The sequence below is a fragment of the Notamacropus eugenii genome, chromosome 7, assembly GCF_028372415.1.
Source record: "Notamacropus eugenii isolate mMacEug1 chromosome 7, mMacEug1.pri_v2, whole genome shotgun sequence".
NCBI classification, from domain to species: domain Eukaryota; kingdom Metazoa; phylum Chordata; class Mammalia; order Diprotodontia; family Macropodidae; genus Notamacropus; species Notamacropus eugenii.
The window spans coordinates 56902341-56919235 of record NC_092878.1 but is presented as its reverse complement, the minus strand read 5'-3'; the positions used below and the strand labels follow the sequence as shown (position 1 = coordinate 56919235).

Here is a 16895-nt window from a genome sequence, read left to right as displayed (position 1 = left end):
TGAACTCAGATGGAAGCATTTTTTTCCCCTTTATTTTTCTTGCCTTTTTCTGGCTCCTCACCACAGCATCTCCATGACCCAAGGACTTTCCTCTCTAGCCTGCAGAGCCTTCTCTATGGTCACGCCTCAGGCCCCGCCCCCTCGCCTCGCCCCGCCCCCTCCCTTCCAGTCCCTGCCCCCGCTCCCTGGCTCCTCCCCTTGCCCTCCCTGTTCCGGAGCCCACTGCGCGTGCGCGGAGAGGAGTCCGGGACTCTGCCCCGGGAGGAGCCGCCGCTCCGCTGGCTTCATGACTCCCACGGGGGCAGCGCGGGGGACCCCAGATCCAGCCTCCAGGTGAAGTAGGCCTGTTCCTCCCCCCAGGGGGGCGCCTGAGAAGTGCGGGGCCCGGAGGAGGGGCGGCTCAGGGGCGCGGGGGGGCCTGGGAGTGAGGAGGGGTCTCCTAGACTCCGGAGGTGCAGCCCCTCCTTGGTACGGATGAGGAAACTGAGGCCCGGGGAGTCGGGAGCTCGGCCAAGGCCGTCCGTAGTGGCGCTTTCCTGTCGAACTTTCGGGTCAGTCCTTTGGTCCTCGGAACCGCCCCGGGAAGGCGGGCTCCTATGGTCCCCTTTCCATGGAGGGGGAAGGACGCACGGAGAGGTCACTCGGCTCCGCCGGCGCCGCGCAGCCCGGGAGTGTCCGAGGTGGGATTCGAACTCAGCCCCTGCCCCTGAGTCCGGCGGGCCACTGGGCTACCCATGCAGAGCGGGCCCTGACCCAGGGAGAACCGGGCCGCTCCGAACCGTCCCCGCCTTGCTGAAAAGACAAAAACCCTCTTCATTGCTGTAGCGAGTGATTCGGACCCGGAGGCATCAGCCGTCCCGAAGGATTTGGTGACTGACCCTAAGGGCCCCCGGTTGTCCTTGGTCGGGGCAGACGTGACCTGGGAGACCCGAGGAGCTGGCCTGCCCCTGCCTGCGTTCTGAGGGGGGCGGGCTGGTCCCCAGCCTCCCTCCCCCCAGCCGTCTGGGGCCGGTGCCCAGGTGTTCATCAGGGTGACTGGAGATGGCCCAGGAGGCGCTGGGAGACCCTGGCCCTTTGGGCCCTTTGACCTGGTCATTTGAGGAGGGTAACGCCCATGGAGTGAAGAGGCCTCCTTAAGAAGTCGTCAAAAAATGGCCCTTTTAGTGAGCAAAAACTGAATCAGCCTGGGAGGGAAAGGGAAACTGTGGCTGCTGTAAGAAGGCGGTTGGGCAGAGTCTGTGCCATTCCTTAAATTATTATTGTCATTCAGAAATAAATCCATGATCTGGGACTGCTTTCAGAGTACAGAGGAAACATTCGTATTCGTTGAAGGGGAATCTCAGATGTATTTATTGAACACCATTTTGGCTATGCAAAAGTATATCCATTCACAGACTGCCAACTGTGTGCCAGTCACTTGTAGGCCCAGGGGAGATAGGTCAGTCCAGTTTTTGCCCTTCAGGAGCTAACTTTTTAAAAACAGCGTATTAAGGTGGCCAGGGAAGGGAACTTTGATCTAGGTTGGAGGTTCTTGATGTTTTTTATGTCCTAGCACCCCATGGGCAGACTAGTGAAGTCTGTTAGGGCCCCTTCTCTGAATAATGTTTTTTTCTTGGGAGGGGTAGTTGTTTTTGTTTTTGGAGGCAATTGGGGTTAAGTGACTTGCCCAGGGTCATATAGCTAATGTCGATTTGAACTCAGTTCTTCCTGTCTCTGGGCCCAGCTTTCTATCCACCACTCTTCTTAGCTGCCCCAGAATAATGTTTTTAAGTGCATAAATTAAAATGACAAAATTACATAAGATTACAAAGGAAACTCATTATGTTGAAATACATTTATTAAAATATTTTTTAAAAGTCCTCAGATCTGAGGTTAGGAATCACTAGTCAGATCTAGTTAGATTCTAGTCTGATCCAGGTACTGTGAGTGGAAGTTTAGGGTAGTAGATTGTCTAGCCCAGAGGTGGGAGAACCTTCAGCCTTGAGATCCCATGTGGCCTCTATGACCTTTTTACTGAATACTTGGGCTAGGCCTTTTCAGTTATTATTGTTACCTGTGCTAGAGCAAGAATTGGAAAGGAAGTGACCTGGGGAAGGCTCTACCAGGCGGGGCAGAGCAGATATTGAAATGCCCCTGAAATCCAGGTGGATGAGATCTGTCAAGCCCTGCCATCAGATAGCTTACAGGGTAGTTTTTCAGGAATGTGTAGTCACAAAAAAATCTTACAATAAAAAATGTCACAAAGCAATGTGTGATTGGAGGCAGTATGGTATATAGTGAAAAGAACTCTAGACTTGGAGCCTGAGATGCATTACTGTAACACTGGACAGACACTTATTAGTATTATCGTATGTACTAGAGGTATAAAATATAAGTCATGAGTTCATAGTACTAATCAGTATTTTTTTACATCAAGTACAGTGTATATGTATGTCCTGAAGCAGATTTTTAAACCCTAAAATTCAATTCCGTCCACATTTATTATGGGGTTACTGTGTACCTTCATGCACTGGATATACAAAGCCCAAAATGAAACAATTCCCACCCTCAAGGAACTTTAATTGTGCTAGGGAAGAGGAGGAAGGGTGTGTGTGTGGGTGTGGGTGTGTGTGTGTTGCTACTATGTGCCAGGCACTACAACAGTCTTTTCTCAGTTTATCCTCACAACAACCCTACAAGGTGCTATTATTATTACCATTTTGCAGTTGGGGAAACTGAGGCAGAAAGAAGTTAAGTGACTTGCCAAGAGTTACAGAACTACTAAGTAACTAAGGTCAGATTTTATCACAAGACTTTCTGCATTCCTTCCTGCAGGCCCAGCACTCTATTCTCTGTCCCACTCAGCTGCCCCTGTGCATATAGAAAGTCCTTTCACAGGCCCCATAATGATGTCACCCTCCACTGGTATGGATTACATACCATCTATGCCTTTTTATGGACTCGGAATCAGGAAGATTTGTTTTCAAATCCTGCCTCTGTCACCAGCAATGTGACCATGGGCAAAGCAGGGAACTTTTAAAAATTTGTTTCTTTATAAAATGGGGATGAGAATACCTGTATCACCTACTTCACAGGTGTGTTGAAAGGATCAAATAAGATATGTATAAAAAGCTTTGTAAACTGTAAAAATATACGTATAAATATACATAAAAATATACATAAATGGCAGCTGTTATTAGTATATGTGTGTGTATATATATATATATATATATATATATATATATATATATATATATGTATATTTTTAATTGGTGTAAAGAACTTGAGGAGGAAACTCCCTCTACCAATGCAGATTGATAATTTTGCAGTACTTTCTGGGTCTCTGAGAGGCTAAACAAATTGCCCTGAATCACAGGACCAATAAGCATCAGGGGCAGGAACATAGGTATAGATCTGGAAGCTGCCTCTGAGGGAATCTAATGCAACCCAGGTGTTCCTCACTGTGAGATCTGCTCTTTATCCACTATCCTTATCTGCCTCTCCTTATTAATATTTTTCTTCTTCGTCTATATTCTCCCATTAATTCCCCATAAAGGATCAACCCAGTCCACTGGAGACCCCTGGGTAATGGCACATCCTTCAACTCCCCATAGAGCATTAAAAGCCTTACAAACATCACAGTGTTTTGTGGCAAATAAGCATTTAATAACTGTTTTCTCTCTCTCTCTCTCTCTCGTCCCCCCTCTCTCACTTTCTCTGTCTCTCCCTCTCTCCTCACTTCCTTCTTTTCTTCCTTCCTCTCTCCCTCTTTCTTCCTTTCCTCCCTTCCCCTCTTATTCTTTGCTTCCTTTCTTCTTCCCTTCCTCTCTCCCTCTTTCTTCCTTCCATCATCTCTCATTCTCTCTTCCTCTCACTTTCTTCCTCTCTTTCTTTTTCCTTTTCTTTCTTCCTCTCACCCTCTCTCCCTCTTCCTTCTTCATTTTTTCCTTTCTCTCTCTCCCTTTTCTCTCTCCTTCCTTTCTTTTTCTCTTTCTTCCTTTCTCTCTTCTCCTTCCTTCATTTCTCCTTCCCTCCTTTCATTTTATCTTTTCTTTGTTTCTTGCTTGTTTTCTTGTTTTCTTCCCCAGAAACACAGTAGATGTAGATTTGGGCTGAGGTTGATGACATTTAATTCTCAAGTTGTAGGTTACCCAAGTACCTCACTACTTCCTGGGGTCACTAAGCTGGAAGAGACCTCAGAGATCCTCTTAGTCCAACTCCTTCACTTTATCATTGGGAAAACTGAACCCCAGAGAGGAGTCTTAATTTTGCCCAAGGTCATGGAGGTGGTGAACAACATCTTAAGGATTACCACTCTGGTTCTCTGCCACCAAATTCAACGCTATACCGATTTGCACCGTACTGAGCTGGAACCCTCAAACTAGGTTGGCAGTTAATGCCTCTGCAAAACAAGAGCAGCCCCCTCTCTCCTCCTGTGACTGATCACTCCAGGCTGGGACTTGGAAGAGATAGTCAGATAGACTGGACTGTCACCAACGAGTCTGAGAATGATTTTTAGGCTACCCTCAGGAGGAGAGTATACCAAGGACTTGGCAGTTTGAAAATGTCGACTAAAATGCATTATTTGGTAATTCAGTTGTCTTTGTTAATCCTTGCTCTGCCTTCCATTTATATTTATAACATAAATGTAAAATTAATATATGCTATAACCATATAAATAAAATATGAATATATAATATAAAAATATAAATCCCTTATATTTATAAGTATAAATATAATGTAACAATATAAACCAGAACAAACAAAGGGAAAGTAGGAATGGACCAAGGCTGATGTTAATTGGCACCTGTTCTCTAACAGGCTTAGAGAGTTGCCTGGATCACGGAGAAATTTAAGTGCCTTGCCCTTGGTCACCCAGCCAGTCTTTGTGTAGAGTATAAAGTAGATTGTGTATATAAAGGGTTGAAATGAGGTGAATGAGGAGCATTTGGGGCTGAAGGAGATTAGAAGATTATGGTTGGGCTCTGGAAGGTTGCAGGGGCATGTTTAGGGTTTGCCATTGGTCTTGAACTTGGGGCTTCTTCAGATCTCCTTTCCTAGATCCTTTAGTTCTCATCCTCTTAAAGCAGTTTTTCTGGCTTTTTTTTTTTTTTTAACTTTTATGATGTGTGACCCAGGACAAAAAAAATTAGACCCATGGAAGATAGCCAGGGGTCAGATGATCAATTTCCACTGCTTTCATCAAGGCCTATGATCAAAGACTATCCTATCCTGGAGGTCAGTTGGCAACATAACGAGTTTCTGTTTTCTGGATTTCGAAGAAGGTGGGTAAAGAATACGTGAAATGAGTAACAAAGGAAAGAACGCACTTTCAGTCTCAAGTTGGGTTCAGGAAGGACTTAAGGCTCCTATTCTTAGTCTCCTGTCTGCCCAACACTGACATTCATGTGATTCTAGGTCACAAAATCAGATTGCAGAGCTTGAAGGGACCCTGGAGGTTTTCATTATAAGAAGGTGAAAAGGAACTGCTATTGTAGTGAATATTGCTGTGCTATAAGAAACAAAGTGTCAGAGGACTACAGACAGAGAAGCTTGTCATGAACTGATGCAGAGAGAAGTAAGCCCGGACAAGAAAACATTATTTAAGAAAAAAAGAAAAGAAACTAAGAACAGAAAAATACAATTTTTGTGACTTTAAAGGCAGCTATGAGAAACAGCATTACAAGAACTAGCCTCAAAGTCAGGACAGTCTGAACTAAGGTCTTTCTGTTGACCCATGTGTAACCATGGTGACAGTCTCTCAGTAACTCAGGCATCTCTCAGCCTCTTAAACTGTAGACCAGGTACCAGTCTTCTCCAGTAGAGGGCACAGATTTTGTCCAAAAATATGGTGTTTTTTTACTTAAAAATTGGTAGAGGAGAATTTATAGGTACAGATTTTTATGTGGTCCTTACTTTATTGTGTTTTATAGACCTGGAGCAGGTCGTTGGGAGAAGCCTAGCAAGCCTGACCTAAGCTTTCACAGGAAGTAAGGAAGACAGTGGAGACAGTGCTGGGCCTGGAATCAGGATAGATTTAAGTTGAAATCCAGCCCCAGATACTGTGTGACCCTGGGCAAGTTGCCTAACCTCTGCCTGTCTCAGTTTCCTTATCTGTAAAATGGGAATAATAGCACCTCCCTCAAAGGGTTATTGTAAGGATCAAACGATATAATAATTATAAAGCGCTTAGCACAATGCCTACCTTATAATAGACCGTATATTATTCTTTCCCCTCCCTCCTTCTTTCATTCTAGCCTGATCTACATCACTAATTCCTGGCATGGGGTGATCCTGAATGGTACAGTTTAGACAGACTTTGTCCAGTTTCTCCCCTGGAGGGTTTCCAGTCTAAACTTGTAAGAGAATTTCCTTTGTGGGGACACTTTAGCTCACTAACCTTTGTTCTGTTTCTTCCTTCTCTTCAGGCCCCGACTGGACCTCCGTTTTCTGCGACGCTTCCTAAAGATACAGACCATCTTATTTCCCCGTTTTTCATCCCAGAATGTCTTGATGTTCCTAACCCTTCTCTGTGTCACCCTGCTGGGTAAGTGAGTGAGTGTGCAGAGGCCAGAGCACTTCCCTGGACCCCTCTGTCTCTATGAACTTTCTTCTTCTCTTGTTCAAATGATAATAATGATATAATAATAACAGCAATTAGTACTTATAATGCTTTAAGGTTTGTACAACACTATAAATTTTGTCTCATTTAATCCTCACAAAAACTCTGAGAGGTAGATGTGGTTATTATTATTTCCATTTTGCAAATGAAGAAACTGAGGCAGACATGTTAACGGGCAAGCCGAGGGTCACACAGCTAGTAAGTGTCCGAGGTCATATTTGAACTCAGAAAATGAGTCTTTATGACTCCAAGCCTGGTACTTTGTCCACTGTGCCACCTAGTTATCTCTATGCAAGGTATCCAAAAAATCTTTTGAGACACACCTTGGCATTAAAGCTCTTTACAACCTGGCCTCTTTCTATTTTTCTACCTTTTTAACTTATTACTCTTCTTCGTGAACTCTATGGTCTATCTCTACTGGCCTACATGTTCCTCATATAAAACTCTCCATTTCCCATCTTATTGTTTTTACCTTGTCATCTCCCCTCTTCCCACACATCTCTTCCCCTCCCCCCCATATCTGGAATGTGCTCCCTCTTCACATCAGAATCTTAGCATCACTGGCTTCCTTTAAGACTCAGCTAAAGAGTTAGGTCCCTGAAGCAGAGAATTGCTTTTCCTTTTTCTTTTTTTTTTGATATAGGTTCCATGGATCCCCAAAGGATCTATAGATATCATGAAGTTAGATAGGGGGAAAATTACATCTTTATTTTCACTCATCTTTAACTGAAATTTAGCATTTCTTTAAGTTAGTTTGCTAAAGATTTCCTAAATAGATGTCAAAAAAAATTTAACACATTTTAAAAAATTTTTAGTTCTTCGTTTTCTCCCTCTCTTTCCTCCCTCGAGAAGGCAAGCAATTTTGATTTCACACATGTGAGGTCATATAAAACATATTTCCATACTAACCATATTGCAAAAGAATACACAAACAAAATAAAATGTTAAAAATAGAGAAAGTAAAAAAAGATGCTTCAGTCTGCATTCATCAGTTCATCAGTTCTCTCTGGGGATGGATAGGATTTTTCATCATGGGTCCTTTGGAATTGTCCTGGTCGGAGTAGCTAAGTCTTTCCCAGGTGATCATCATTACAACATTACTATTACTGTACACAGTGATTTTCTGGTTGTGTTCACTTCATTTTGCATGAGTTTATATAAATCTTCTCAGGTTTTTCTGAAATGATCTTGCTCATCATTTCTTTCTTTTTTAAATAATATTTTATTTTTTCACCCAATTACATGTAAAAGCAATTTTTAACTAAATGTTAAAAAACATTTGTGTTCCAAATTATTTCCCTCCCTCCCTCCCTTCCTCATCCCTGAGATGGTAAGCAATCTTATAAAAGAAACTAAAAAATAGTATGCTGCAGTCTGCATTCAGACTGCTCATCATTTTTTATAGACCAATAGTATTCCATCACAATGCCACAACTTATTCAGTCATTCCCCAATTGATGTGCATCTTCTCAATTTCCAATTCCTTGTCACTACACAAAAAGAGCTACTATAAATATTTTTGTACAAAAAGGTCTTTTTCTTTGATCTCTTTGGGATACAGACCTAGTAGAGGCATTGCCACGTCTAAGGGTATGCACAGTTTTATAGCCCTTTGGTCGTAGTTCCAAATTGTTCTCTAGAATGGTTGGACCAATTTACAACTCCATCAATATTCATTTCTCTAATCAGTAGTGATTTAAAGCATTTTTTCATGTAACTAATTTGATTTCTTCCTCATGAACTGCTTGTTCATGTTCTTTAATCATTTATCAACTGGGGAATGGTTTTTATTTGTATGAATTTGGCTCACTTCTCTATATATTTGAGAAATGAGGCCTTTATCAGAGAAACTTCCTGTAAATTCTACCCCCCCCCCCTTCCTGTTCTCCTTTTCATTTTGGCTGCATTTGTTTTGTTTGTGCAAAAGCTTTTTAATTTCATGGAATCAAAATTATCTCTTTTGCTTCTTGTTTATCTCTGTCTCTTGTTTAGTAATAAACTCTTCCCTTAGACAAAGATCTGACAGGTATATTTTTCTAGGCTTCCATAATGTACTTATAATATCATCCTAAAGTGTGTCTAAATAATTTATCCGTTTTTACCTAACCTTGGCATACTGTGTGAGACGTTGGTCTGTGCCTAGTTTCTGCCAAACTGCTTTCCAGTTTCCCTAGCAATTTTTGTCAAAAGCCTAGATCTTTGGGTTTATCCAACACTAGATTGCTGTTGTTATTTGCTATAGTATATTATATACCCACCCTCTTCTGCTGATCCATCACTCTGTTTCTTAACCAATCCCAGATCATTTGGATGATTATGGCTCTGTAATATAATTTGAAATCTGGAACTGCTCGGCTGCTTTCATAACATTTTTCCATTGATTCCTTTGATAGTCTTCACTTGTAGTTCTTCCAGATGAATTTTGTGACTCTTTTTGCTGGCTCTGTGAAATAATTCTTTGGTAGTGTGGTTGGTATGGCACTGAGTAAGTAAACTGATTTAGGTAGAATTGTCATTTTTATTGTGAACCGTTGCAGCCTAGCCATGAACAATTAGTATTAGTATTAGTATTAGTATGTTTAGGTCTGTCTTTGTCTGTGGGAACAGTGTTTTGTGACTGTGTTCCTATAATCCCTGAGTTTGTCTTGACAGGTAGACTCTCAAGTAATTGATATTGTCTGTACTTATTTTAAATAGAATTTCTCTTTTTCTCTCTTCATGCTGACTTGGTAACATATAGAAATTCTGATGATTTATGTGGGTATATTTTATATCCTGAAACTTTGCTGAAGTTGTTTAATTGTTTCATCTAGCTTCATTTAGATTCTCTAGGGTTTTCTAAGTATACCGTCATATCATCTGCAAAAAATGATAGTTATGTTTCTTCATTACCTGTTTTCATTGCCTCGATTTTTTTTTTGTCTTACTGATATGGCATTTTTAGTACAATATCGAATAATAGTGATGAGGATGGACATCTTTATTTCAGTCCTGGTCTTATTGGGAAGACTTCAAATTTGTCCCCATTACAGATAATGTTTGCTCTTGGTTTTAGATGGATACTACTTACTTTAAGAAAGGTTCCATTGGTTCTTATTCTTTCTAGTATTTTTTAGCAGGAATGGGTGTTATATTTTGTCAATGGCTTTTTCTGCACCTATTGATATAACCATATGATTTTTGGTGTTATTGTCATTGATAGGGTCAGTTGTATTGGTAGTTTTTCTCATATTGAGTCAGCCCTGCATGGTCACAGTATGATCTTTCTGATATTTTGCTGGTATCGATTTAAATTTTTTGCATCAATATTCGTTAATGAAATTGGTCTGTAGTTTTCTTTCTCTGTTTTTACTCTTTCTGGTTTAGCTATCAAAACCACATGGAATTTGACAGGACTCCTTTACTTGTTTTTTCAAATAGTTTATATAGTATTGAGATTGAGTGTTCCTTAAATGTTAGTAGAATTCACTTGAGAATCCCATCTGGTCCTGGGGATTTTTTCCAGGGTTAATTATGAATTTGAGAAAAAAATTTCTTCTCAGATGGGGCTTCATAAGGCTTCTTCACCAGACTCCATGACTCATAAAAAAAGAATCTCTGCTCTAAGAATACCTTCCACCTACTCTGTTTATTTTGTGTGTATTAATTTAGACATGTTAACTCCTCCTCCAGAACGTACCCTGCTTGAGGGCAGAGTTTGGGTTTGTTCTTTCCTTTTGTTTCCAGCACTTAGCCCAGTGCCTGGCATATAGTTAGCACTTCAATACTTTGTGATTGATTGGTTGGTTGATGGGGACTTGAAGAAACCACAGGCTTACCTGTGTTGTCTGTTATTTGCATTCTGAATATGTTTCTTCCTACAGAGCAGCTGGTCATCTACCAGGTGGGGCTAATACCCAGTCAGTACTATGGTGTCCTAGGAAACAAGGATCTGACTGGATTCAAGACCCTGACATGTCTAGCCCTTGTTCTCATCGTGGTCAACTCCACAGTAAGAGGTTCCTTGGTCCTGTTCCTGTTTCCTTCCTCCCTTCCCCATTTCTGCCCTTGTGTTTGAAGCTAGGTACCCTCAAGGGATTAAACTGACTAAGACAAGGGGAAAAGGATAGGGTGGGGTTGGGCTCCTAACTTTTGGGGGTAAGATCAAAAACCTGCTACATCCCGAGCCTGCTTCTGCCTGAAGAATTGGGTCTTGTTGTAACTCCTTCCTTATTACTTCAAGCAGAGCGCAAAGTGTCCAGGTGGGCATTGAAGTGCTTATGACCCTATGGGAGCTTGTAACTAAACCCAACTCGGTGGTATAGGGTATGAATCTACAGGATAATAATTGTAAAACATCCTGCATTATAGTACCTAATACACAATAGATACCGTGTAAATATTAGTGATATAGTAATGATAATGGCTTATTTCAGTGTCAGTTAAGAGTAAAGACAGTTATACTATTTATCTTTCACTCTGGATTGCTCAGAATACTTTAAAGCCACAGGCTTCCTTCCTTCCACCTCACAATATCCGCAGGATACAGGGAGGGATCAGGGCTGCTTCCCTCTGTGCTGTAAAAGCCAGCACAAAGTGGTATATCCTATATTCCACCAAAAGTCAGCCATTTCTCTGGTACGTCTGTGGTCATTATGATTCGTTGGCCAATAAACATTTTGTTATGGAATACTTCCAATTATATTCCATTTATACTGAGGCCTTTATTAAACTGAGAGAGGGAGGGAAGGGCTAAGGGTGAGAAGAAAGGAGAAATCTAAAAGAAATTAGTTAATGATCGCTGTCCTCAGTGAACTTAGAGGTATATTAAATTTGCTTTTGAACACTTCCAAAGCAACCTCTCCCCTTCCCCCAATTGCTTTTTTAAAAAACTGCAATTTTGAGATTCCATTGATTTAGAATGACTCCTGATAAGAAAACAGTTGTGCAATTCATGGTCTTAAGAGTGTTTCTTGGGGGTACAGGGTTAAGGGATTTGTCTAGGGTCATACAGCCAGTATATCAGATGGCCTTTCTAACTCTGAGGCTAGCTCTTCAGGTATTTTATGTTCACTTATCTGTGTGTACTTTATTTTCTCCCCATTAGAATGTAAATTCCTTCAGGAAAGGGATTTTTTTTCTTTGTTATCTTGGTAGCCCCAGCCCAGAGCATAACTTGATGAGCCACTTGATATGATACTAGGGGAAAGTTCCCAGTGGACATGGAACAAGGAATGATATAAGTGAGTTGAGATTAAAACAAGGGAGGCTTCTTATTGTGGTTGAGATTTGAGCTACGTCTCAAAGGAAATGATCTTTTTCGTAATATTCACTCAAAAGAGGTGGTTTTTGTAAAAGTGCTTAGTATAGTACCCAGCAAATAGTAGGTGTTTAATACATGCTTATTCCCTTTGCTTCTCTTCTTCCTTTCACTTGCCCACAGCTGAAGAGCTTTGACCAGTTTATCTGTAACCTGTTGTATGTGAGCTGGAGGAAGGACCTTACTGAGCACCTTCATTGCCTTTACTTCCGGGGCCGAATCTACTACACACTCAATGTGATTCGCGATGACATCGATAATCCGTAGGCTGCTTCCACTCTCTTACCTGGGCTGGTCTCCTCTTTATCTTTTGCCTTTCTGGGTGCTTGGTTTTTCTCACTGGGATTCAAAGGAAGCCATATGGCTGTGAGAGTCTAATTACTTGAAAGGACATTTTCTTTCGGAGTTCCCTTGCTTCCTACTCTCAGACAGGTACTTTGGGGTTCAGATAGGAATTACCACCCAATGCCATGTGGAGTTCCAAGAGAAAAGTTTTTAGTGGATGTACTTCCAATCTCTTTACTTCCTTTTCTCAGCATTCTTCCCCTTCCTCCAGTGCTTCATGGATTAACCCAAATTATAAGTCCTGTGGTTATATGTGCACTTGTGAGGGACTGTGACACACGGGACTTTTCTTTCTTGACTCACATAACCCAGCAGCCTCTTGGTTGGTAGATATTGCTGCTCCTATGTCTTGTTTCTCAAACTTTGTCAGGACAAACTGAGGCCCCAAAGGAGGAGCTGTCCAGAAGTAGGCCCTTATTTTAAACTCAATGAAAACTTCTCAGAGAATCCTGGGTGTTGGTGGTGTGCCACTTTCAGAAACCATCCTAAGCTATACCTGGCTTCCATCTGATCTTGAGCACATTTCCACAAACAGTCCAGGATGAACAGCTGTGGATCAGGATGAGGGAGGAGAGATTGGCTTTTCTACCCTTTGGTCTCTGTGATCTCCCCTCACAAGGTTCCCTGGTTCACACTGCTCTCTCTTCTCTCTTTGGATGCAGGGACCAGCGCATTAGTCAAGATGTAGAGAGATTCTGTCGGCAGCTCAGCACCATGGCCAGCAAGCTGATCATCTCCCCTTTCACCATCACCTACTACACATATCAGTGCTTTCGAAGGTAGGGTATCTGGGGAAGGTTGACTCTAAACAGTCTTTCCCTAATATCCCCTTTTCTCCAGCCACTGTTTTCCAAGATGTCCTGTTCCTGAATGTTAAGGGTGCCAACTTTCAATGTTTTCCTGTGCTAAGGTCAGGAAATGTTTTTTTCTTGTGTTCTTTAAGACCACCCCAGCCAAGAGTGTTTCCTGGCTTTCCTTATTTGGGATTCTGAGTCTCCTTTTTGCCGGAAAATTTAAGATGTGTTAATTTTAGGGTTCTAGTTCCCCTGACCCCAAAATTCCCACAACTCTTGAAAACTAACTGTGATTCTCTTTTCTGGTGCTGGAGAATGGGCAAAATTCCCCTTACTTGGGATCTGGGCAGCGTTGTGGTGGTAGAACTCTGCCTTGCCTCTGGACCTGGGATACAGAAACTAGAAGCTGACAAGCCCGGAAGAGAGGGAATGAGCTATGTTAATAATATCTTTTTCTTTTGAACAGGAAGTATTCTACTTTAAAATTTTTTTTTATTGATATCCCTTGGTTTTTATATCATCTTTCTTTCCAAATGTATCCTTCCCTTTCTTATCCCCAGCAAGCCATTTCTTGTAACAAAAAAAAAATATTTAATTCAGCAAAACCAATCAATCTACATGTTCACAAGTCAGTATTCCCAGTCAAAGTCACTATCTCTGCAAAGAAGAATGGAATTTTTCTTAACCTTTCTCCGGGACCAAGCTTCTTGACCAATGCCATTTAAATTTATTTTTGCTTTTTGCTCTTTCAGCACGAGCTGGCTTGGGCCAGTGAGTATCTTTGGTTACTTTGTCCTGGGGACCATAGTGAACAAAGTCCTGATGGGCCCCATTGTTTCAAAGCTGGTGCAACAGGAGAAGCTGGAAGGAGATTTCAGGTGGAGACCCTTTGGTATCTTTCCTGTCCTTTGCCATCAGAAAAGACCCAACATCTCACCCAATCCAGCTTAAGGACATCATTTTGCCCACCCATTCCTGTTTGTCTTTTAGCCCCAGTTTGGAGGCTCTGCTCCCTGTTTCTCCTTTCCAGTGTACCTTTGGGGAGCTCATCTGTGGTGGAGTAAACAGTTTAGCAAAACTAACCAACAGTTAAAAATCTGAAATTATATGAAGCAGAAATATTTACGGAGAATAGAGCACTGAACTGGAAATCAGGAAGACCTGAGTTCCTATCCAACTTCAGACGTGTAGTAGCTCTGTGACCCAGGGCAAGTCACTTAATCATTGCTTGCCTCTGTTTCCTCATCTGTAGAGTAGGAATAATAATAGCACCTACCTCCCAGGGTTGTTTTGAGAATAGAATGAGAAAATATTTGTAAAAGTACTTTGTAAACCTTAAAATGCTATATAAATGCTAGCTGTTATTCCTTATGCTCATCCACACCCCTGCAAAGGAGGTGAGGAAGTGTCTTCTTATATTTGTGGGGGCTGGGGGGAGGCTATGCATCGTTATTAAAATTTTGCATTGTTCAGCTTTGGTTAATTATTCCCCCCCTTTCCTTCTCCTTCTTGTCCTCCTATTTTTCTTCTTCCTTCTTTTCCTTCTTTTTTTCCTTTTTTCTTCCTTTCTCCTCCTTTCCCTCTTTCTTTTCTTTCCATTCCTTTTCCTTCTCTTCCTTTTCCTCTTCCTCTTCTTCCTCCCTCTCTTTCCTCTCCTCTTCTTTCTTTCCAGTTACATGCTGCCATTCTACATAATGTTTTCCTGGTTCTTACTTCCCTTTGTATCATTTCATATAAGTCTTCCTTCAGTGTAGGCTTTTAGAAACCTGGGCCACCTCCATGCCACAATGTTCAGCACCAGAGTAGAACTTTAATGGAGGTACCCTTCTGTTATTTATTTTTTAATGAGGAACATAAAACAATGCCTTATAACTTACTTCCCATCGTTGTGAGAAGAAAATGTTAGAATTATATATGGAATTGTGTTTTGCTGGGGAAGTCACTTAGGGCTCTCATTTTGTCATACTCTGTGGTTCAGAAAGAGCAGTAAACAGTGGACCAAGAATAATGACTCACATGTTATCATGTGTCTTGTCCATTGACCTTTGTTTCCTTTGGCTCATCCAGGTTTAAGCACGTGCAGCTCCGGGTGAATGCTGAGCCAGCAGCTTTCTATAGGTAAGACAACGCGTAGATTTGTGTTTGTTGCATGCCAGTATTCTTTAGGTGTTCAGGGGAACATATACCGCCATGAGTTGGGAGTGGATCTGGGTAAGTTTCCTGACTGTTTCCATCCTGCCAGAGATTCCCTCTTCAGGGAACTGAAACAGCCCCATGATTTGCCTTCATTCTGTTCTGCTTTATCTGCTGACCTATAAAGACCTGTGCTGTTTGGGGCTACCATTCCATATTAATGTGATTGAGCATGACTCTTCTGGTTTAGTGCCTGGTGTCTGATGTTGGTATTGTCAATAGTGCTTTGAAAGAATTGTGTCATGAGTCATTCTTAATATGGTGGGAGCCACCTAATGGCTTGTTTTGAGAGCAAAAAACTTACATTTCTAAGTCATTTTTGTAGTACTCTGAAGAAATAGGCATGAAAACCAGTATTAAGCAATAACTCATACAGTTTCCTGCTCCTTTAAAATTGTTATTTCTAAAAATGTTTTTATTAGACTATATATTTAGATCTGGAAGGGACCTTTAGAGATCATCTGGCCTAACCCTCTCATTTTACAGAAAGGAATGTGTGAACCTAAAGAGTTAAGTAATTTAAATTTTTGAATTCAGGATTTGAACCCAGGTTCTCTGATTCCAAATTTCAAAGGTCTTTCTGCTTTATGCAACTGCTTCCCAGTTCATCTTGGGCTACACAAATCTGTACCCAGGATTGAACTATTATGGCTCACAAAGTACTTAACTCTAGCTGCTGGTAGAGAGAACTCTACCTTGGTGGAAATGTTTTTGATGAACATCTTAGAGGTGGTCAGTGCCATTTAGACTAAGCATTCTGGTGACTTTGACCATAACCACCATTTTGTTATTGCCCGTAAAGCATTACCCCTACAGCCAGTTACTTGCTTTTGTTGCTTTAGAATGTCATGGTTGGGAGGCGTGTGTGTGTGTGTGTGTGTGTGTGTGTGTGTGTGTGTGTGTGTGTGTGTGTAGTTCGTACTTTCTGGACTCACTGTTGAGAGGCACTGTGCTAGGATGGACAGCATGTCTGGAAGCCTTGAGTTTGAATCCCATGTTAGCTGTGTGATCCTCTTTCAACTGAAGTTTTTTCATCTGTAAAATGGAGTTAATACCTTCACTACTCAGTTCATAGGGTTGTTAGAATGATCAGATGGCTCAGTGTAGGCAAGTTCTTTCCAAATCTGAAATCCTACATACATGCCTCTCCCTATTATTAGGACATCACATCTTTGAAGGTTCCTAAAGGACCGGCCTTGATATCCTGCCTCCGTGACCTCGTTAAACTCTGTATAAGGCTCAGGGTCTGGTCTTTGGACAAGGTTACATAAATTACAGAGGTTTACTCCCAGAGAAAAAGGGAGCTGTTCTTCCTTACTCTTTGCCTTGTTTGGGCCAGAATAATAAGTCTGTCTAAATGCCCAGGACTCATATCCTTAAACTGTTCTGTGCCTCTTTCTTTAATACCCCTTGGGCCACCAAGAAGCTTAGAAATCTGTTTGAACCATCCCCAGCCCTACGTGGTAGAGTTAGCTTTGGTCCAGGCCTGCACTCCCCCTTCTGGTGGTTGGTGGAGAAATAGAGTTTCCAAGCTCTTAGGAAAGGTCCTCCTGCATCCCCCAGCTACAAGAAGATGTTACTTTCCTTTGATTACCTTTGGTAGGGCCTTTTGTTGCCATAATCTAACAAGAAACCTCCCTAGGGGAAGGACCAATCAATCAAT

General features: G+C 41.7%; 1 protein-coding gene across 8 annotated transcripts in view; it reads left to right on the top strand.

The window, feature by feature from the left end:
- Positions 1-215: 215 nt before the first annotated feature.
- Positions 216-16895, top strand: part of ABCD4 (ATP binding cassette subfamily D member 4) — a 31936-nt gene continuing 15256 nt past the window's right edge. For 3 of the 8 annotated variants that reach the window (XR_011970433.1, XM_072624012.1, XM_072624014.1), the window contains exons 1-7: positions 222-333; positions 6408-6526; positions 10465-10592; positions 12024-12163; positions 12908-13024; positions 13792-13917; positions 15107-15157. Coding sequence is in view for 7 of the 8 variants with exons in the window: in XM_072624012.1 (XP_072480113.1) it covers positions 287-333; positions 6408-6526; positions 10465-10592; positions 12024-12163; positions 12908-13024; positions 13792-13917; positions 15107-15157 (728 nt within the window). In the remaining variant the exon portion in view is untranslated. Of the gene's footprint in view, positions 334-6407; positions 6527-10464; positions 10600-11737; positions 11824-12023; positions 12164-12907; positions 13025-13791; positions 13918-15106; positions 15158-16895 lie in introns of those variants that run through there. The other 5 variants (XM_072624016.1, XM_072624015.1, XM_072624013.1 and 2 more) reach the window with 5 other exon arrangements.